General features: G+C 44.2%; 1 protein-coding gene across 17 annotated transcripts in view; it reads right to left on the bottom strand.

The window, feature by feature from the left end:
• Positions 1 to 23,931, bottom strand: part of TRAF3IP1 (TRAF3 interacting protein 1) — a 66,522-nt gene that overhangs the window by 10,133 nt on the left and 32,458 nt on the right. The window contains exon 17 of one of the 17 annotated variants that reach the window (XM_082395971.1): positions 2 to 1,732. The exons of 15 other annotated variants lie outside the window; for them this stretch is intronic. In XM_082395971.1, coding sequence (XP_082252097.1) covers positions 1,643 to 1,732 — 90 coding nt within the window. In that variant the 3' untranslated portion in view covers positions 2 to 1,642. Of the gene's footprint in view, position 1; positions 1,733 to 9,268; positions 13,798 to 23,931 lie in introns of those variants that run through there. One more of the 17 variants, XM_082395969.1, reaches the window with a different exon arrangement.

Genomic DNA, 23,931 nt, shown 5'->3' on the forward strand with positions numbered 1-23,931 from the left:
AAGAATTTAAAAATCATCTTGTCACATGGAGGATTGACCATACTGACACTAACAAAGCAGGCAACAGGGAAATGTAGAACTCAGATCCCCAGCTAAAATGATCCCTTCTCTACTTAAAGTAATGAAAGTAAGTTAAGAATATGACATTACTGGCCTAAACCTGGTCCTTTCAAACATATTTATGAAAGGCTATTCTCATATATTTATGCTTTCAGAAAAACTTTAGAATATTCCCTGCCAAATTCCAAAACATCCATTGAATATTTACTGGAATTGCATTAAACTTACAAGTTAACTTGAGAGAAGTGACATCTCTATAATACGGAGTTCCCATCCAGAAACACAATGTCTCTCTCGACTTTTTCCAAACCTTTTATATTTCTTGGTAAAATTCTGTGGCTTCTCAATACAGTTACTATAAATTCTTATTAAATGCACACATGCCTTGGAAACTTACATTTTTGTTTCCAGTTCTGGATGGGGGACTTGATATACATCGTTTCCAACTGGTTATTGCTGACATATAGGAAAAATACTGACTTCTGTGTATTTATTTTGTCACTGGCCACCTTATAAATTTTTTAAATAGTTTTAACTTTTAGGGGGTTGATTGACTTGGTAGACTGTTGTCATCTTCAGATGATGGTGACCCTGTCTCCTTTCCAGAATTCAACCTCATTTCTTTTTGCACCAGTTAGACCCTCCAGAATATCTCAGCCATCCTTGTTCCTGAATTCCATGGAAACACCTGCAGCCCCTCCCTGTTGTGTAGGATGCAGACTGCTCGATGCAGGTACTCCTCCTCCTGTGGCCAGAGGTACCTTCCTGCCCCTCGTTCACTGCAAGCTTGTAGCAATAATGGACGTTGAATTTTATATGTGCCATTTACTCTTGAGAGACAACCCACTCACTAGTGATTTTACCTGAGACACAACACACTCACTAGTGATTTTATTTGGTTCAAGAATAATTTCTTGGTTAAATGTAAGGTAAGTAAGCTAAGTTTAAAGGATGCTACAACCGCTGACTTGAATTTTTTTTTTAACTGAAACAACTGACTCTTTCCTGGATGTGGCAGCCCGAAAGAAGAAGAAACACTGACTATTAAAGAAAATGGACAAAAATATATTTATCCACTAGGGAATAGAGTTTCCATTCCTAGAGTGTATTCTATTTCACTATTAATCATATAATAAAACATATGCTTTAGAAAAAAATAAGATTAGGAATTCGTAACCATGAACCTTTATTTTTGTATTTCTTTATCTTTGTTTAAATCTCTAAAATTCATTCTAGCTGGAGATTTTTAGGATTCTGCAATTCTTTTAAGCTACACCAAGTAGATTCTGCCCAAATAACAAAACTGAAACCGAACTAGGGAACAACTATAAAACAGAACACAATGTCAGGGGCACCCATGCTCAGGAGACGGACGAAGGCAGTGGACGGCTCAGAGCCGGACAGGGGGACACTCGGGCCGCCAGCCCGCTCTCGCCCCGCTCTCGCTCCGCTCTCCACATGGGGACCATCTCCCGACTGCGGCACAGAGTAGGGGCCACCAAGCTTTGGGGACTCCACCACAGGGCAGCGGATGTGCTGACTCTGCAGGCAGCGAGCCCTTGGAGAAGGCCGTCTTAGGCGATCACCCACGATGGGAGCCTCTGTGGAAACCCAGGTTTCCGCGGAGAGGTCTGGCACACCACCAGAGCAAAACAATCCAAGTGTGGATGCACTGGAGACAGAAAGAGAAACAGCCTGACTTCACCCGTGGTGTCACTCCTCCCCGAGGTGGAACAGCTTAGGGACAAGAGAGACCACCACGGCCTGTGATTTCTCCCGAGGGGGACAGTGAGAGCGCCGCAGTGGGCACTCCGCTTCCCCAGCTGTGCGGGAAGCTGCCGAAGAGGCTCCTTTCTCTCTCGCCCCAGCCAGAGTCGTGAGCTGCACGCCTCGGGGGGCTCGGAGTGGCTGGGAGAGTGGCAGGTAGCTAAACTGATGCAGATCCTACTACCCCCACTGCAGACTCCACCAACAAGTCCGCCTACGAGCCGCTGGGAACGCCTCACTTACAGACCCCCAGCTGGCCCATGGGTGCCCCCCAGCGCTCAGCGTGCCTCACCCACACGCACTCCCACCCTGTGGCCACTCCTGTGTGTGATCCCCACATGGTGAGAGCAAGCTCTGATGGACGGCTACTGAGCACGTGCAGAGAGCCAGCCTGAGTCTGTGGAGGGAGAGACCACAACCTTCAGCTTGAGCTCCACTCCTGGGAAAAGAGAGGGAGGCTGTCATCACCCAGCCGGGAGCTGCAGGGCGGAGAGACGGCATAGAAGCTGAGGAATTCTGCTGAAGGAAGGAGCAAGAAACAGCAAGAAACATGGAGCGAGCGTACGCATAGGAGATGAGAAAGCCTCAGAATCCCTAGCAGGGCTGGTGGAAATATTTATCACCCAAAGTCAGTTAGTAAAGATTGGAGGAGATGGCTGCTACTTCAGACCTGAAGACAGCAACATAAGACTCAAGGAACAAGGGGCTTCCCTGGTGGCGCAGTGGTTGAGAATCCACCTGCCAATGCAGGGGACGTGGGTTCGAGCCCTGGTCTGGGAAGATCCCACATGCTGCAGAGCAACTAAGCCCATGCACCACAACTACCGAGCCTGCGCTCTAGAGCCTGCGAGCCACAACTACTGAGCCCACATGCCACAACTACTGAAGCCCACACGCCTAGAGCCCGTGCTCCGCAACAAGAGAAGCCACCGCAATGAGAAGCCCACGCACCGCAACAAAGAGTAGCCCCCGCTCACCACAACTAGAGAAAGCCTGCGTGCAGCAACAAAGACCCAACACAGCCAAAAATAAATAAGATAAATAAATTTTTTTAAAAAAGACTCAAGGAACATGAAAAATCAAGAAAACATGACACCACTAATACTCTTCCAGTAACCAATACCAAAGACATGGAGAGCTCCAATTTACCTGATAAAGAACCCAAAATAGCTATTTTAAGGAAGTTTGATGAGCTGCAAGGAAACACAGACAGTTCAACAAATCAGGAAAATAATATAGGAAAAAAAATAAGAAGTTTAACAAAGAGATAGAAACAGAAATTCCGGAGCTGAATAACACAACCAATGAAATGAAAAATGTGACGAGAGCATCAACAACAGAATGGTTCAAGTGGAAGAAGAATCTGTGAAGTAGGAGACAAGAACTTCAAAATTATCCTGTCTGGGGGGAAAAGAAAGAATTAAAAAGAGTGAAGAAAGCCTACGTGATCAATGGGCACCATCAAGAGAAGCAATCTACAAATTACTGGAGTCCCAGAAGAAAAAAGGGAGAAAGGGGCAGAAAGTTTATTTAAAGAAATAATGGCTGAGGACTTCCCAAATCTGGAAGAAGATTTGGACATCCAAGTTCACAAAGCTCACAGTTCATCAAACAAACTTCACCTAAGGAGATCTTCTCCAAGACAGACGATAATAAAACTGTCAAAAATCAAAGACAAGAAGAGACTCTTAAAGCAGCAAGAGAAAAGCAGCTTGTAACTTCCAGCTATCCCCATAAAGCAATCTGCAGATCTGTCATCAGAAACCTTACAGGCCAGGAAAGAGTGGGATAAAATATTCAAAGAGATGAAGGAAAAAATTGCCAACCAAGAATACTCTATCCAGCAAAGCTGTCCTTCAGAAATGAAGGAGAGATAAGACTTTCTCAGATAAACAAAAGCTGAGGGAGTTCATCACCACTAGATCTGCCTTATAAGAAATGCTGAAAGGAGCTCTTCAGGCTGAAACAAAAGGACACTAATTAGTAACATGAAAACATGAAAATATACAACACACTGGTGAAGGTAAGTATACTGTCAAATTCAAAATACTCTGATACTGGCCTCTTGCCTTCCAAGATGGCCCACACTCTGCCTATGGAATGTGTATCTCACTGAATAAACCTGCTTTCGCTTTAAAAATAAATAGATAAATAAATAGGTGCATGTATAAATGCAATTATTTTTCTTGAAATGTAGTATTAACCAAATTTAAAACATTTCATCTGAAACAAAATGCTGATTTTGAAGGAAGCAATCTCAAGATGGGACCTCATAGTTCTTATGTCATGACATATAGTTACTCTTAGATTTATGGCCGTTAAATAAGAAGCCATAAAGTCTCAAAAATAGCATATTTGTTAACTGTAGACAATCCCATGTAAATCGTGCCTTCTAAAGTGTCACAGACAGAGAAGAAATGTCATAAAGCCTTATCCACGTCTAGCGTTTCTGCTAAAGCCAAACGAAACAACAACAACAACAAAACTCTAGTACTGTAATGTGATGGAGGTATTAACCACTTAACTCTAGTATAAAGGTTCGAGGAAAAAAGGATTAAAAGTAACTAAAGCTACAATAATTTGTTAATAAATACACAATATAAAAAGAGGTAGATCACAATATCAAAAACATAAGGGGGAGTAAAAGGGTAGAGTTTTGGTATGCAATTGAAGTTAAGCTGTTATCAGTGTAAAATTGACTGTTATATCTATGTTTTATGTAAGCCTCAGAAAAAAACAAAGCAAAAAAAAAAAAAAACCAAAAAAAAAGCAAAGCAAAAACCTACAGTAGATACACAAAAGATAAAGAGAAGAGAATCAAGGCATACCACTATGGAAAATCATGAATTCACAAAGGCAGGCAGAAAGAGAAGAAGAAAGGAACATGGGAATCAGAAAACAGCCAGAAAACAACAGGATGGCATTAGTAAGTCCTTACTTATTGTAATTACCCTACATGTAAATGGATTAAATTCTCCAAGCAAAAAGCATAGAGTGGACCCAGCAATTCCACTTCTGGGAACATACCTGAAGGAAATGAAAGCACCACGTCAAAGAGCCATCTGCAGCCCCATGTTTATTGTAGCTCTATTCACAGTAGCAAAGACATGGAAACAACCTAAGTGTCCATCAACAGATGAATGGATAAATAAGTTGTGGGATGGATGGATAGATAGTTATACACAGTGTAATATTATTCAGCCACACAAAGGGAAGAAATCCTACCATTTGCAACAACACAGGTAGACCCTGGGGCATTATGCTAAGGGAAATACATCAGGCGGAGAAAGACAAATACAGTATGATGGGGGTAAGGGGAGAAGGAATTGGAGGAAGATGGTCAAAAGGTACGAACTTCCAGTTATAAGACAAATAAGTACTGGGAATGTGATGTACAACACGATGGTTATAGCTAACGCTGCTGTACAGTAATATATGAAAGTTGTTAGGAGAATAGATCCTAAGAGTTCTCATCACAAGGAAAAAATTTCTTCTTTTTTGTATCTATAAGAGAGGACGGATGTTAGCTAACTTGTTATGGCAATCATTTCACGATATATTTAAGTCAAATCATTACGCTGTATACCTTAAAAGTACACAGTGCTATATGTCAATTATATTTCAATAAAACTGGGAGAAAGAAGGCATAGCGTGGCTGGAAGGATAAAAAAAAACAAGACTCAAGTACCTGCTGCCTGCAAGAGACTCACTTCATCTCTGAAGATACACATAGGCTAAAAGTGAAGGGATGGAAAAAGATATTCCACAAAAATAGAAACCAAAAGAGAGCAGGGGTATCTATACTTGTATCAGACAAAATAGAGTTTAAGCCAAAAACTGTAAGAAGAGACAAAAAAGGTCATTATATATAATGATAAAGGGGTCAATTCATCAAGAGATTATAACAACCATAAATATATATGCATATATATATGCATACGCATTATAAATATATATGCACCCAACATCGGCACACCTAGGTATATTAAGCAAATACTAATAGGAGAGAGGAAGATAAACTCTTGGGCTCAAGCTGCCCCATCTGCCCTAGAAGTTCCATGGAAACAGAATTCTGAAAAAGTATCAAGCCTCCTACTGAGTCCTGTCATCAAGGCAAGAAAACCAGTGGCCATTTTGTAAAGAGGACGGATGACTCTGGGAGAACCCTCAGACGACCAGACGAGAAGCGCCAGGCTCAACAGATGGAGAAAACTGGTATCAAGCACTCAGAGGAACTTAAATCTGAGAAGACATTCCCAGGACGGGCCCTTGCTTTCCATCCAAGGCATCTCCATGGCATCTCCATGGCTACAGCATTCACATTTAAGCATCAACTAATAAGTCTTCAGGGACATCAAAGTTATTAACATCCTTTTATGTTATTTTCATTACATCTCACATTCCTCTCATCTCTTTACAAGTCTGTATTTGTTATTTAGATTTCTCAGGAGCTCAAAGATTAAAAAGGTGTGTGCAGGCATTTCTCGTAAAATATTGTTAGGATGATCTCACTTTGGGGAAGGGGGGAGAGCCACGGGGTAAGTGAGTAAGCTTGGAGTGGCTAGGCTCATGCAAGCCGGGGCCAACAAGAAACAGTGCCTGCTCCTGACACAGCAACCTGGGCAGACGCACCGGCGAGGAACAGGCCCCACTCCCTGCATGTCAGCAAGAGGAAGAAGCTATAGCTGGAGCACACAGGCCACCAGGCAGGAGGTAGTGCATGCTCCCTACTGGTTAGGACGATGCTTTTAGACCTGCCTCAAGTCCATAGCTCCACAGCACCCCCACCCAAATGAGCCAGGTCCAAGAAGGACACTGCTACCACCCAGGGATGGAGGGAGTGGACGGGCTCTTTCCTCCCCGAGCATTGACCCCAGGTCTTCTAAGGGTTTAATGGGATCAGCCCTTGTGCACAGGAACCAGACGCGCAGGTTAAGCAACTCCTACCTCATCCCTCCAGGGATCAACGACCACCTGGAGCAGAAGCTTGAAGGCACCGTCTCATTCCTGGCTGTGCATCAGAATCAGCTGGGGAAGTTTTTAAACATACCCACACCAGGATCCTGCCCAAAGACTGACCTATGGGTCTGGGGCAGACCCAGCACCAATATTTAACAAGACCCTTTGGACAGGGCTAACGCACAGACTGTTTGAGCAGACGTACCTTAAGGAAATTTCAAAGGATACAGGGTTCTAAAGTTCACTTGCTTTATACTTTATAATCACCTCCCATGATGTAGGCAGTGGCAGCAAATGAATCTAAGTTTAAAAATATATTTTAAAAGTGTTTTTCTCTTTTCACTATCGTCTCTGGAAATGCCCATTAGTATTATTAAATTATTTTGCTTTTCCTTTCCATCCCTTTATTAACTAACTGAATTTGCTACTTTAAATGTCTTGCTAAAATATTTATCATTTTCTATTGAGCCTATTGCTCCAATCTGTCCTTATCATTCTGGCTCCAGTTTTATTTTTTTATATTTAGACTTCTAAATTCTTACCATATTTAATGGCTCTAAAAATACCAGATAAAATAATCACACCCAAATTAACCATTAACCCCAAAGGCAGTTACTGGGCTAAGACCCCAGTGAATTTCACGGTTGGCATGTGAAATGGAGAAGAAACCAACACTCAAACCTGTAACTGGAAGTAACGGGATATCAGAGGTCTTCAGCAGAAAATAAACGTCACAGAATTAATGATGAGCATTGGGCTAGGAGGAGCAAAGGAAACTCAAATAAAGGACGCTCGGGTCCCAGACCCCCTGAGGGCGCTGAGGACAGCGGCAAGAGGGCTGCAGGTGCCCTGCGGACACAGACGGCACCATTAGGTCTTCTGAAGCCGGGACTCATTATTCTTCGCTCCTCCAGCACTCAAGTCAGTCCAAAAACACATCCTACAATTCCAGTTAGCCACCGATGCCATGAAGAAAATAGCTGGGTCGGACACTCGTGGGTGAGGGGCTGGAGGGAGGACTGGTGTAGCCCGCAGGCAGGGGAGGCCTCTCTGAAGAGGCGACATGTGAGCGGGGACTTGAGCGGGGGTTTCTGTGACAGGTCCTGACACTGGCCACCTGGCCCGAGAGGCCAGAAGCCGCCTGCAGATAACCGTGGCCAGCAGCACAACCCAGGGTAGGAGGCGGCTTGCCCGCAGGAAAGCAAGCTGCTAATTACACCCTGACAACAGCCCCGCCCCGCCTCCTACAGACAGACAGACCGAGGGAGCGCAGAGGGGACAAACCTCAGCTCCGGGATCCCGCCGAGCCCCCGCAGGGCAGCTGCACCCAGTGTCCCTCCCAGGGCTTCCCGGGGGTGGGGGGGAGGGCAAGCTGACCCACGTGTGTAGGAGAAGGACCCCTACCCAGGCCTATGTGCCCCGCAGGCAAGAGCATGGCAACCTGTGACCGGCAGCAGCTGGGGACCAGGGAACCCTGTGAGCTCCGAGCTACTGGTTCTCAGGCTGTCGTCAGATAAGAAGTGAGCTCCTGCTTCTGACAGCAGCCCTGGGGAGAGGAGCCCCCGAGGGGACCAACCTCTGTCCGAGAGGAAGGAAGGGCACCCAGCCTCAAGGCTCCATCAAACCTCTGTGAACCAGATCACTCCTCTGACTTAAACTGTCTAGGGCACAGGAAAAAGACGAATTTTATAAAACCAACATAATCTTGATCGTAACACCTAACGACAATACAGAGACACATTCCAACAAACACTCCAGGTTAATTTCACTTGAATAAAGATACAAACTCCTATTTTAAAATAGTAGTAAATTGAATATAGTTCTGCAGTGGACAAATAATAGTCTATGACCAAGCAAAGGTTATTCTAGGAATGTAATAAGAACTGCTCAACATTAGGAATTCTATTAATATATGATCATCTCAACAGTTGCCAAAAAGATATCGGACAGCATTTAACACCCATTTCTGATTAGATGTCTAGAACAGTGCCCAGGATGTGGCAGGTGATCAATACATGGCTGGTGAGTGAATGAACACTGACTGTTTTTTCTTTGGCTGCGCTGGGCACTGTGCGGGATCCTAGTTCCCTGAGCAGGGATGAACCCGTGCCCCTTGCAGTGGAATCGCGAAGTCTTAACCACTGGACCGCCAGGGACGTCCCGAATACTGACTTCTAAAACAAAATAACTTATAATCATAAAACAAGTTTAAATTAAGGTTTTTTTAAAAGGCTAAATAAAAACTAGTGACAAGTGTCCAACTTAAGAAATTAAAAAACAAAACAAAACAAAACAGAATAAACTCAAAGAGTAGAAGGAAGGAAATAAAGAAAACTTGAAATATCAGCAAGAAGTAAAATCAAAGATACGAAGTGAACATCAACAAAGCCACAATTTGGTGGTTTTAAGAGAGTGACAGACAAATTTCTGTAAAACGTGATTAAATAAAAAAGGAAAAAGCACAAATAAGTAATATTATTAATTAAAAAAAAAACAACCTAGGGCTTCCCTGGTGGCGCAGTGGTTGAGAGTCTGCCTGCCAATGCAGGGGACACGGGTTCGAGCCCTGGTCTGGGAGGATCCCACATGCTGCGGAGCAACTGGGCCCGTGAGCCACAATTACTGAGCCTGCGCGTCTGGAGCCTGTGCTCCACAACAAGAGAGGCCACGATAGTGAGAAGCCCGCGCACCGCGATGAGGAGTGGCCCCCGCTTGCCACAACTGGAGAAAGCCCTCCCACAGAAACGGGGACCCAACACAGCCAAAAGTAAATAAATAAATAAATTAAAAAAAAAAAAAAAAAACCTAAACTACAAATAGAGCAATGTTTAAGAGTTCTATCAAAAGCTTTTTTGTGGGCTTCCCTGGTGGCGCAGTGGTTGGGAGTCTGCCTGCCAATGCTGGGGGCACAGGTTTGAGCCCTGGTCCGGGAAGATCCCACATGCCGCAGAGCAGCTGGGGCCGTGTGCCACAACTACTGAGACTGTGCTCTAGAGCCTGCGAGCCACAACTACTGAGCCCGTGTGCCACAACTACCGAAGCCTGCGTGCCTAGAGCCCGTGCTCCGCAACAAGAGAAGCCACCGCAATGAGAAGCCCGCGCACCGCAACAAAGAGTAGCCCCCGTTCGCCACAACCAGAGAAAAGCCCGCGCACAGCAACGAAGACCCAACGCAGCCGAAAAATAAATAAAATAATAAAATAAATAAATTTTTTTAAAAATGCTTTTTTGCAATAAGCTTGATAGTTTAAAAGAAATTAATAACCAGAACTGACTCAGGAAGAAATAGAAGCCTGAATACGCCCATAATTAATACAAAAATAAAAGCAGTAGTTTAAATTTTTCCCACAAAAGAAACACCACACTCAGATGGTTTCACATGTGAGTCCCACCAAATTGTCAGGAAATATATCATTCCATCATCTACAGTCTCTTCCAGAGAGAAGAAAAGGACACTCCCCAATTCATTCTTAACCTGGGGACAAAAACAAGACAAAGACGACATGAGGAAGAAAATCAGGGGCCCATTTCACCCACGAATATAAGTGGAAAAATACTAATCAGCAACTAGAATCTAGCAGTGGATAAAAAAGATAGCATATCATAGCAATGCTGGTTTTATACCAGGAATGTAAGAATAGTTTAATATGAGAAAAGCTATAAATGATATTTATCAAATTTTAAAAAGACAATAGAATCATCTCAATCAATGCGGAAGGAACATTTAATAAAATCAACACCCTTTCAAGAAAAAAGCCCCATACTGGGGAAAAATCGTACTTTCTCAACTTGTTTTTGCTACAACAATATCAGGAAGGGGTAACTTCTAGAAGCATGTCCATTAAAAATCAGGAAGGAAACAAGATTGCTCACTCTCACTACTACTATTTCATTACTACCCCAGCCAGAGCAATTAGACCCTAAAAAGAAAACCGTGAGGACCGGAAAGGAGGAGGTGAAGCCGCCTTGACTCGAGGTGGCGCATGCGCTGGGGTCAGAAGGCCTGCGTGGGAGTCCCCGCTGCGTGCTGACCAGTCCCTTAGCCTCCTGGAGCCCCCCGTCTGCATCTCAATATCATCTACCTTAGTATCCAGTGGCTACTACAGCATAGACCACAAAAGCATCCATAGATGCATTTTGAAGATAATCAGTTTATCGAGGAAGCTGGTTATGAATCAAGAGCACTCCTACCTACCAGCAACAAACAGAAAACAGTTTTTAAACATACAGCACTTACAATAACTGAACGGACTCTGGAGTACCCAGACAGAATCTAACAAGAGATGTGCACAACCTCTACAGAGAAGATCCTCAGCATTTACGGAAAGACCCAAAAGAAGGCTAAATAAATGCAGAATCTTGTGCATGAACACGCCCACTGAACTCAAGAAGCTGGTCGTAACGTTTACATGGCAGTGGAAAGGGCCAGTAATAGCCAAACTCCCAGATGTGGAGCTTTATTATAAAGCTACAGGGACTGAAGCATGGTGGGCAGGGCAGGGCCAGCGAGACAGGGCAGCCCACAGCCCGCAGGCTGGCCCACCGCCTGCTTTTCATACAGCCCATGAGCTGAGAATGGTGACCTTTCACTTTCTTAAACACTTGAAAAAATATTTAAAGAATAATACTCTGTGACACACACGAAACTCCTATAAAATTCACATTTCAGTGTCCACAAATAAAAGTTTATTTATGGATACGTTCATGTGCGTGTTGTCTACGGCTGCTTTCACTACAATGGCCACATTGAGTACTGGGCACGGACCGCACGGCTCTCATAGCCGAAAATATTTACTACCTGGCCCTTTACGGAGAAAGTTTGCTAGCCTCTCGTGTAGAGAATCCAGGAAGAGCCTTCATATACAGCAGAGGCAACATCACAGATCAGTGTGGAAAGGAGGAAAAACTTGGGGGAAAAAAACTGTAGCTCTACCTCAAGGAATACAGGAAAATCAACTCCACATGGATCAAGGACTTGAATGTCATAACAAAGCGTTAGTTTTTTAAAGAGAATAAATACCTTTCTGGCCTTAGAAGAGACAAGGATTTCTTAACGAAGACACAGAAAGCACTAATGATAAGGGATAAGACTGAGAAATTCGACTAGATTAAAATTAAGAAGTGAGTAATCAAGAGACACTGAAGAAGGACAAGGAAAAGCTGTGAATAAACGACGCCGTTCATGCGACTTGACCTCCCTTGACTCTCTACCCCACTACCTGCTATTGTGTTATTTTTCTATAAAACTGATGTTTTGAAAGCCGTCTTAAGGATTTCACATTTAATTCTGTAGCCCATTCAAATTCTCTTTGCTTAACTGGTTTTAATGTTCAATTTTAATTCATTTTGTTCACACCAATGATGCCCACTACAAACGTGTGAGCCACATATGTAACTTAACATTTTCTTCTAGTTTCGTTAAAAAAGGGAAAAGAAATAGGTGAAATTAACTTCAATTTAATTAACATTGTCCAAAATCTTGTTTCAACATGCAGTCAATATAAAAATTACTAACGAGATGGTTTCTGTCTTCTTTCCTTCTACGTCTTCTAAACCCGCTGCGTCTGCTAAGCTTACAGCACACTTTTCAGCTCAGACCAGCCACTTCCGGGTGCCCAAATGCATCTGACCAGTAGCTCCTGCACTGGCCAGGCCTACCTTCCCCTTTCCAGAGGGGTGGGCTTGGGCTGCTTTTTTTGATCTCTTAGTTATCTAGATAAGACTGTATTTTAGGCAATCATTTTTTTCCAAGAAGAATCCAAGAGCAATATTTTTTGAGCCCTTGCATTATCTGGGTATGCCTTTCATTATTTCTGCATATGAGACGCCAACCTGACTAAATAATAAGAATCTTGGGTCAATCTGTTTCTCTCCAAATGCTATAACCACTATTATTATTCCATTTTCTTTGGGCATTTAGGGCTGCTGAGAAGTGTAGAAGCAAATCTGACTTTGGTTCCTTTGAAAAGAACCTACTGTTTCTTGCCCTACGGTATACCTATAGAATAGTTAAAAACAAACAAACAAACAAAACAACCCTCAATCCCAACAATACTGCCAGTATTGTGAGTTCTCTTTTTCCCCAGAACATAAAAACCCTTCTAAGTGCAGGCCCACCGCAGGTTAAGCTTCCTGCTTTTGTGAAAGTACCAAAGCACCTCTTAAAAAGCACACTCTTATGTTTAACATCACACTAATCTAGGTCAGAAAACCATTTAAGCGTCATGCCTATCACACTCTACCTGGAAATCTGAATTACTGTTCAAACCACGAACTTCCAAGTTGTGGCAGAAAACCGCAGGGCAAGGGGGCTGTGCCGGCTCCCCACCACCCGGCGGCCCGCGGCCAGGCCGTCCGGGGCTTCGCACCAGGAGAGCTCCGCGGGAGGGGCTGGAAGCACCAGCCAGCGGTTAGCGTGGGGCTCCCGAGGCCGCTGCCCCTCCCGTTTATCTCATCTCTGCCAAGGGCTTCCTCACGCGTCAGCATTCCTTCTCCTCCTTGTCCCTCTTTCTCTTCTAACGTTTGTTCAGTAGCTCTGAAATTCACCTAGTCAACAGGTAACGATCACTTACTTATGTCCAACACTATGCGAGCCACGGGAGGGGGAAATGAGACGCACGGGTCCTCACCTTAGGAGATTCCCTTCCGAGGGAACGTCAGGAAGTGGCCTTTCCCGGCCCCTTTCCCCCGAACCATTCCGCCCTGAAGCCATGAGGTGGGCAGAGCAAGGAAAGCATCTGCACGGGGTGGGAGGCCTCGGGGGCCCAGGGTGGGGAGGGGAAAGGGAGGAAGAGAGCAGCAGTCAGTGCAGGCTGCAGAGGGGGCACCCACGCGGGGAGACTGGCCAGCCCAGGAGTGACGGGGAGCTCGTCCAGAGCGCAGCGGTCACACTGGTGTTCCGGCGAGGGCTGCTGGAACCTAAGGTGGGTGAAGAGCGCAGCCACACAGGCCAGGGGTGACAGCAGCAACGGGGACCGGTTACATGCAAGGGGGACTCATGTACAAGTTCATCTACAAAGGATAATGAGAGCCAGGTTCCACACTGTTGGAAAAGAGAAGTACAAATACAGCAACAGAAAACTGGAACACACACACACACACACTCACACACTTTTTCTCTTTAGCTCTGACCAACGAGAGGGCCTGAGAGCAGAAACACTTCAAGAGCAGCGAGCACACCTAGTGAGCAGATCTCGGTTTCTAAAGACCCTTCTCCACTGCAAGGAACCAGGAGAAACGGCTCATGCCAGGGCTGAGGCGGGGAAAGTACAGGCAAGGCCTAGAACATCTTGGTGAACCAGAAGGTAAGGAAGAACTCAAAGAATGACAGGGGCAGAATGAAAGGACACAGAAGCCAGTCTGAAGGAGCCCCCACTGGCCAAATCAGAGGCCATGTGAGCGTTAAAATAACGATAAAACTAAATTGGAAACCGTGAGCCCATAGTGATATAAATAATTAAACTGAAAGTTAGTGAAGAACAGGATACTTACGTGGTTCCAAAGCACTTCCCCACAAAGTATTATTTATTACAAAAAGTAACCTGACAGTGGAGAAGCCTGGCAGACACCAGAGACCGAGGCAGCACTAACAGTAACGGGACAGACTGAACCACATGCCCCGTGACGGGGCCCAGTGGGAAGAGCAGGGCCTCGCTGCTGGGCTACTCCCACCAGGACGGCAACGAGGGCAGCAGCGTAGCAGCGCTCATGCCCGGGGGAAGGCGGCCCTGCTGCAGTGGTGGGAACGCCCTTGTCCAGAGAACTTATTCAGGAAAGTACCCGGGAGTGATACCAGCGATTCGTTCTCAGAGAGTTCAGAGGGGAAACTTCTTTGTACTGTACGTGCAACTTCTCTCCAAGTGTAAGATTACTGTGAGAAATAACTGTGGCAACATATCCAGGCACGGGGCTCAGGGCCTGGCCCATAACACAAGCTCACCAACTCTGGGACACGATGATTATTGCTGCCACCCCAGGATGGGCTTCGGAGAAGGCCTTCCTTCCCTAGAACCTAAGCCGGCTTCACCCACTCGAGGGCTGAATGTGGAGCCAAGAGTAACCAGAGGAGCAGAGCGGGAGGGGCCCCGGAAGGAGGACCACGACACACGCTCCTTTTTCACATTAAACATCCCAATCAGTCATCTCTGAAGTATCTGAAAGTGCTCAAAAGTGGTCCTCACAACTTTCAATGCTTGACCTGCTTCTAAATCTGCTTTTCTTCAAAAGTAGCTTTTAAAATTGTTTAAAAGTATTTTCTTTGCCGTGTTTAGTTGTTACTATTACAACATAATTGTCTATCATTTTTCACTGCAAGTGACTCTATTTGTAGTATGATAAAGCTTTTAAAAGCTACCTGGAAACCTAATCAGTCTCAAAAATATTAATATGCGGAAATTACTCCTGAGTTTCAAAACCTAACAAATAAAACTTTTATAACACATCTTGTTTGTAATATGGAGTACACATGTAAGAGTATTAGGATACAGTGTATTTATTTGTAAATAATTTATAAATAGCAATGTCTAAAAAATACACATTTCTACTTTAAGAACTTTTTTTCTTTAAGGGATTTAAGAATATTCTCTAAAATTTATAGCTTTTGTAAAGCAAAACCCTGACATAAAACAAGCCCTTCACTAAGTGGCCATCAGTCCTGGCCTCTGTGACAACAAGGATTATGGAAAGGCTTTATTAGTCATTAAAGGGTTCCGCCTGGTGGGGAGAGGTCTTCGGCCAGAAGGAATGTTTTAGAGATTTGATCAGAAAACCTTGATAATGTTCCAATATGAAAAATTATATATGCATCACTGCTATAAGTAGGAAATCAAAGTATTTTAATGCCAAGCATTTCAGTTTTCCTTGACTCTACAATACCCCTGTGACCTGGACCCCGGGAGAGTGACAGAGCCGTGCCCTTGGCTCCTCCATCTCAGTCTCTGTGCCATGGCCGTTTGGCCCAGATTACATTAAAAACTCAAGGAAACCTAATTTATTCATCCAGGTCTGGTCCCTCCAGCAACAGTGCTTCACTGGAAGCTGCTTTTCAAGTCATAAGTAAACACACAGGAACAATAAAGAGATGGGAACTAGCAAAATAAAATAAACATGTTTCTCACTTAAAACAGTAAGCACAAATGGGTATGTTTTAGGATGGACAAAAATAACTAAGAATAGTTACCAGGAAATAAATGTCTTTGTTTAAAGTGAAGACAAAGAAATATGGGATTTCAGGATTAAACCAGTTCTAGGAACGAGCAGCTCCACCCAATCCACACAGCACAGGTTCTGCCCCTGCAAACTGGGGGGGGGGGGGGGCGCGGTTTCTGGTGAATCTGAAATGTGTCCCCAAGCAGCCCACGGGCCCTACTGCGTTAAGACCCTCTGCCCAGGAGTGGAATAAGAGGTGGGCCCCAGGCCTTGGGCGTGAGACCTCGGCAAGGTACGTAGACGCCCGGACCCCAACTTCCTCGGCAATGCAGTCCTCCCCCAGTATCCGGGGATTGGTTCAGGACCACCCCCCCACCCCAGACACCAAAATCTTCGGATGCTTAAGTCCCTTATGTAAAATGGCAAAGTATTCGCATATAACCAAGGCACATCCTCCCGTATACTTTAAATCACCTCTAGATTATTTGTAACACCTAATACAGTATAAATGCTATGTAAATAGCTGTAAATTTAATGTAAATGCCATGTAAACAGTTGCCAGCACTGCAAATTTAAGCTTTGCTTTTTGGAACTTTCTGGAATTTTTCTCGAAATATCTTCTGTCTGAGGTTGGTTGAATCTGTGGATTCAGACCCCATGGGTGCAGAGGGCCCACTGTAAATCGTCGATGGTACCGGGCAGGGCTCTGAGCAAGGTGATGAGATTACAGCAGATGCCGCATGGGGAACGTGGCTCTCCCACCTCCGTCACCCATGGACCTGCAGTCCACCTGGACCAGCAGAGACACCTGGGGACCCGCCCTGCAAGGCTGCTCTGTGCCGGGCTTCAGGGGACCAGGCCAGACCTGCACCAGCAGGCCAGCCAAGGCAGGCTGAGCCGGCAGTGGCTCAGCTAGATCATTTTTACGCCACTCCTTGTAAGCCTTGATTTCTCATGTTTTTTTTTTTTTTTTTCTTAAAAAACAGTTTCATGACATCTCATGGATATTTTCTAGTCTTCCTACCTCCACAAACTAGCGAGAATTACCCTTCAGTCAGGGCAGCGCACCTGCAGTCTCTTCCTGTCGACGGAGCCAGAATCTGGCAGCTGGAGCTTCTGTGACGTGTGACGAAATCTCTCTTATTTGTCTACTTTCTGCTCCCCAGACTACCCCCTGAACTTTTCTACAGTCAGTTTGTCTAAACTCACGCTGAATCCTAACCCTAAACAACTGACGTCCACCCTGTGGCTTCCATAGCACAGTCCCTTCCTGCGTTCGTTAACGTGTCACAGTGAGTCGAGTTAAACCCCAAGCTCCATACTACTTAGTAACTGAATGTCCATCTACAGACTTAGGCTGTCAAAATCAATCAAACTAAAGATATTTTTTATGCAAAGCAGAGAACTTTGGAATTGAGGCCAAAATTACTTATCGCGACAGAACTAAAATCTAGGAAAGTATAGATATATGATATGAATTTTAAGTTGACATTTTGAGTAAAAATAAAATATTTATTTGTCACATTATCATTCACTGAGTAAACATGTTAAAGAGAAGATGATGACCATTCAATGTGGAAATGTTTATAAGACTATAGCTAATTCTTATAATCCAAATTGTTAAGTCACATATATATTTTTTCAGGTAAAGTTTCCTGATCCACATAACAAACCACATCACAGGATATACAGAGAAGGCCTATGTCCTCATAATTATCTTCACAAAGTTCAGATACATATAATGTTTTGATGGTTCCTAAACCACTTTTGTGGTCTATAATATATCCATGGTATATTATCTGTAAGTATTTTGAAGTGATACTATTGATAATTCTATTTTAATTTTATATCTAAAACTCCAAATCCCCAGCCTGTGTATTGGAAAACACTGCACTACTTGGGAACATAAAACTATCACCTTATTTCCAAATAAAGAAAGAAAGAAATACAAAAACCCTATAACTCTTCATGATTACAATCAATTTCAGTGGTTCCCCAGTTTAGCTATTAAAGTCTCACCAGTGAAGAAATATCGTAGCATACGTCCCCCTTTATTTCTTTCATAGCAATTTAAAGAGGAACAATATTCTTAGCAAAAGAACATCCAATAATACTAGGACCATGAACTTCCAAACTAAGAATGTATTTATCAGGCGCAGAATTTCAGTTAAGCAGGGATTTGGAATAGCATTTTTCTAACAGAGTTAAGGAATTTGTAATGAAATTGCACCATCTAGCTACCAAAATAAGAAATAACTTGATGATCTATTCAGATCACCAAAGTAAAAGAGAATACGACCGAAACCCCTGACTTTCATATAAGAATTTAGGTAATTACTATTAGCTATATTCTACTTATTACAATTAAAATATAACATGTTTGTGATAAGATCAGTTTATCCATCAAGAGGCATTTCAAGATACAAGAGGTTCTCATATGCCCAAATAAGTGCTTCTTTAAGACAGTCATCCATAATCTCTAAGACGTGTGGGTGCTACCTTAGGTCCTTATGACAGCTTTCCTTCAGAGGGGCAGTGAAATACATACATGCAGGTCCAATTCAACACATGCTCAGGTTCTCATCTGAAGAGATGTATGACCTCTAGCAGTCCCAGTACAATACATGGTTTATGTGACCGAGAAGATGAAGAGAGTAATAAAATCACCAAAACATTAAATAAACGAAGAGAAAGAAATCTACGAAGAGAAATAGACTCTCTGAGTCTATTTCAAAATAAAGAATTTAAATGAAAAGAAAAAGCATCTGAACTTTAACATTCACAGAACAGATATAAAATGAAAAAACACCCGAGAGAAGACTATATAAAAGGAGATTGAAAAATTAGGAGTGAGAAATCTTTAAATGGAACTTTAAACTAAGTGAACCATCTTTGACACTGCTGGTTATTCTCCAAAGCATCTTCATTTATAAAGCTTAAAAAGCAAGCATTTTTAAAGCATAAGGAACACTGTAATAAAACTGTTTTTCTGGTTGTTTTTCAAAAACTTCATAAATCTGAAGGAAAAAAATACTTGGCATGGGCTAATATCTTACTATTAACGAAGTTTATATTTCCTCTTGAAAAGAGAGCAAGTAAGTCAGGATGATGAAGAAAATGCTCAAAGCAATCTGACTCACATATTTATTCTATAATGTATTCCTCAAGTCCATTAGCACAATAAGAAACGGCTTTTCTTCCAACACAACTTCAAAGACAGGCTGGAGAGATGCCCAGATTACAAATATGTATTTCCTTAGCACTGAAAAAAATGCTCCTTCCAAAAAAATAAAAAGTACCGAAACTAAGGGCACACTACAAGTTATGTGAGAGCAGAGAAAAAACACCTACTATTGGAATTTTTGAATAAGAGAGAGAAGATCAGCAATTAATATTATGATTAATACATATAAATCAATAATGATCATCGATAGATACGGTCTGCACACAGTCGTCCAATCGCCTCTCCCTGAAATCAACAGTGTGCACTGAAGTGTGGACACCAAAGAGAAAGTAAACATACTCTGCAAGCGCTCTGAAACATTTATAAAAACTGACCACAAACGAGGCCACAAAGAAAGTCTCAATTCCAAATAATCAACATCAGACAGACCATATTCTTTGAACATGCAACTATGTTAGACACTGTTAAAAAACAAAACTTTTTAAAAACCTTTATGTTTAAAAACTAAAGACCAGACTCCTAAATAGCCCACATGTTAAAGAAGAAATAACAACCAACTACTTCATATTAAAATTCAAGGTGTTTTTAGTATTCAAAAAATTTTAAACTTAAGGATATAAAGCATGCTTAAAGGGAGATGTCCAGTCTTAAATATATTTGTTTAAAATGATAAAGACTAAAAATAAATGAGTTGTGTCTTTTACTCAAGAGGCTAGAAAAACTAAACACCCAAAGAAATTAATAGGAAGAATAAAGAGCAGATATCAATGAAATGAAAATAAAAGTGAATATCTACAAAACCAAAAGTTGATTCTTTGCTAGAGGGTGTCTCCTTCAATAGTTTTTTCAAAGTCTTATCAAAGGAAAAAAGATGCAAAAATTTTGGAAGATAAGGAAAACTATAACTATAGATATATTTTTTAAATCATAAAAGTATCTTGAAACATCTTTTTGCCGTGACTCTGTAAAATGTGCATGAAATAAGCAACTTCCTAGAGAAGCACCGTGGAAGGGACTGCTGGTTGACCCCCGTGTCTGATCTCCCTTCGTATAGCAAAGCTTCCTGCCCTGTGTGCAGCCCACATGTGGTAGCCGTGCTGGTTCCAGAACCCTCGGCCCCTAGCCAGGCAGGAAGCCTCCGCCACTTACCCAAGTGCCTTACAAAATCATCATTTTCTGACCATGCCAGGCAATGAGAAAATTTGGCAAGTTCTCGTCTGTATTAATGGAACCTCTGATTGCTAGCTAAGCACACGGATGCCTGGAATAAAGGTGTCACTTCACCGACCCCTTCGTGACAAAGATCTGGCCAATATAATGTAAGTAGAAGCAGTGTGCATCACTTCCATTAAATAGCCTAAAAGAGAAGAGGTGGGCCCTTCTCCTACTTCCTTTTTCCTTCTTGCTGGATGGAACGCAGTCGTGAAGGCTAGAGCCGACAGCCACTGTGGCCCACGAGGTGCCCTGAGGAATGGAAGTCACGCATGGGGGGAGGAGGCAGAAGGGTCCGGATCACCACCACCTCCAGACTGACTCATGACCTTCCACCTCACTTAAGCCACTATTGCTTCAGATCTTTCCTCCATCCACAGGTAAGCCTAATCCTGATTCAAATATTAATTACCATAATAAACTCAAAACGAAATAGGAAATGGAATAGAATCACTTAGGAAAGTGACTTGGTAAAACAAACAGAAAGGACCAGTTTGAGAGAACAGAAAAGCTAGCAACACAGAGATGCCAATACTAAGAAAAGTGAGAGAGGAGGAGGAACCAGCAATGGAGACAGAGGAGAGGTGACCAGCACAGAGCAGGGGTGACTGGCACGGAGCAGGGGTGACAGGCACGGAGCAGGGGTGACCAACATGGAGCAGGGGTGACAGGCACGGAGCAGGGGTGACCAACATGGAGCAGGGGTGACCGGCACCAAGCAGGGGTGACCAACATGGAGCAGGGGTGACCGGCATGGAGCAGGGGTGACCGGCACGGAGCAGGGGTGACCGGCACCGAACAGGGGTGACCAACACGGAGCAGGGGTGACCGGCACCAAGCAGGGGTGACCAACATGGAGCAGGGGTGACCGGCACGGAGCAGGGGTGACCGGCACCAAGCAGGGGTGACCAACATGGAGCAGGGGTGACCGGCACGGAGCAGGGGTGACTGGCACCGAACAGGGGTGACCAACACGGAGCAGGGGTGACCGGCACCAAGCAGGGGTGACCAACATGGAGCAGGGGTGACCGGCACGGAGCAGGGGTGACTGGCACCAAACAGGGGTGACCAACACGGAGCAGGGGTGACCAACACGGAGCAGGGGTGACCGGCACCAAGCAGGGGTGACCAACACGGAGCAGGGGTGACCGGCACGGAGCAGGGGTGACCAGCATAGAGCAGGGGTGACCGGCACGGAGCAGGGGTGACCGGCATGGAGCAGGGGTGACCGGCACCGAACAGGGGTGACCAACACGGAGCAGGGGTGACCAACACGGAGCAGGGGTGACCGGCACCAAGCAGGGGTGACCAACACGGAGCAGGGGTGACCGGCACGGAGCAGGGGTGACCAACATAGAGCAGGGGTGACCGGCACGGAGCAGGGGTGACCGGCATGGAGCAGGGGTGACCGGCACCGAACAGGGGTGACCAACACGGAGCAGGGGTGACCGGCACCAAGCAGGGGTGACCAACACGGAGCAGGCGTGACCGGCACCAAGCAGGGGTGACCAACACGGAGCAGGGGTGACCGGCACGGAGCAGGGGTGACCAACATGGAGCAGGGGTGACCGGCACGGAGCAGGGGTGACCGGCATGGAGCAGGGGTGACCGGCACCGAACAGGGGTGACCAACACGGAGCAGGGGTGACCGGCACCAAGCAGGGGTGACCAACACGGAGCAGGGGTGACCGGCACCAAGCAGGGGTGACCAACACGGAGCAGGGGTGACCAACATGGAGCAGGGGTGACCGGCACGGAGCAGGGGTGACGGGCACGGAGCAGGGGTGACTGGCACAGAACAGGAGCACCAGAGAGGCATGCTGCTGTCCTGGGAGCCAGAGGGAGAAGGCACATCAAGGAGCAGCGCCCCACTGAATCAGGTGCTGCTGCTAATTCCAGTAAGATGAGGCCTGAGAATTACACGAGGCGGCTTTAACAACCAGGAAGGCAGGTGACCTTGACAAGAGCAACTCAGAAGAGTCATCCACAAGAGGATGGGAAGGGGTGAACCGTAGCTGGTGAGTACATCCAATTCCACCGAGGAGTTCTGCTATACAGGGAGGCAAGGCAATGGAGCAAGGGTGAGCAGCCAAAGCAAAACCAAGAAGGATGAACACAATTCCAGTCAAAATCACAATAGGATTTCTCCTGGAGCCACACAAACTGATTCTAAAATTCATACAAAGCCAGAAAGATTTAAGAATAATAGCCAAGACAACCTGGGGTGCAGGAGGAGTGGAGGGGAACAATTAGAACGTCTTTCCCAGACATAAAAACATAGGACTTGAAACAGGAGGAACACACCAGAGCCCAGAAATACACCCACACACGAGGGGTCTGGGTTCACTAGAGGGCGGCACCACTTACAAGGAGAAAACAAGCAGATCCCTACCCGCGACATAAACGAAAACTCCAGATTAGAGACCTAGATGTAAAAAAGAAAACAAACTATTTTAAGAAAACTACTGAGATCATCTCTATTACCAGGATAGGACAGTTTTTTTTTTTTTAAGGCAAGAGCAAAACAACTTACAAAGAAAAAGGCTGATTAAATTTTATATCAAAATAGAAAAGTTCTGTATATAAAAAGACATTAAGTTAGACAAGTAACAGATTGGGAAGATGTTTACAGCATGAGACACAAGGGATTATTCCATAACACATGTAATATATGCAACCATAACATATACCATATATGATATTTATTATTATAGGATATATGACATATGCAACCATTTTACACACACACACACACACACACACACCAATAACAAAAGGACAAACACCACTAAAGAAAACGGGCAAAGATGTGAACAGGCAACACACAAGAAGAAACCACAGTGTCAATTCCAAAACCCACAAGCGCTGAAAATGGAAAGATTTTTTCATAAACTTGGCACAAAAACTCATGTGAGGTTATATTTAGCATTCTGCCCACCCCCTTAGTGGTACTCTTAATCCAGGCTGTTGTGGAACTGTTCATGCATTTGATTACCTCTGACCTCAGTAGGGATTAGAGGATATACAGTGTATATACCACATCACACTTCTGAATCCAAATACTTCTGGCATCAGGAGTTCTGCATACAGGACTGTGGCTGAACCGACACCAGACAGTTGATATGAGGCCAGAGCAATCAACACAAAGCCCCTCGCACAGAGGGAGGCAACAAATGTGTGTTGCTATTAATACTAAATTAAAGAAACAAGAAGATACAATCGTACACCCTTCAGATTGGCCAAAAAATTCGTTAAGGGTGACAGCTTAACAAATGATGCTGGAACATTTGGATACCATATGCAAAAATAAATGAATAAACTTCAATATACCTCACATTCTACACAAAAATTAACTCAAAATATAAAACCTAAAACTATGAAACCTCTAGAAAATATATGAAGAAACCTCTATGACTGAGGGTTAGGCAAGACTTCTTAGACACAACACCAAAAGCACAACCAACAAAAAGAGCAAACCGCTACATCTGACTGCTTTAAAATTTTAAACTGCTGCTCTTTGAAAGACGCTGTTAAGAGAAGGAAAAGACAAGCCACAGACTGGATGAAAATATTTGCACATCATGTCTGATAAGGGTCTCGTA

The sequence above is a fragment of the Balaenoptera borealis genome (assembly GCF_965194805.1).
Source record: "Balaenoptera borealis genome assembly, chromosome: 6".
NCBI classification, from domain to species: domain Eukaryota; kingdom Metazoa; phylum Chordata; class Mammalia; order Artiodactyla; family Balaenopteridae; genus Balaenoptera; species Balaenoptera borealis.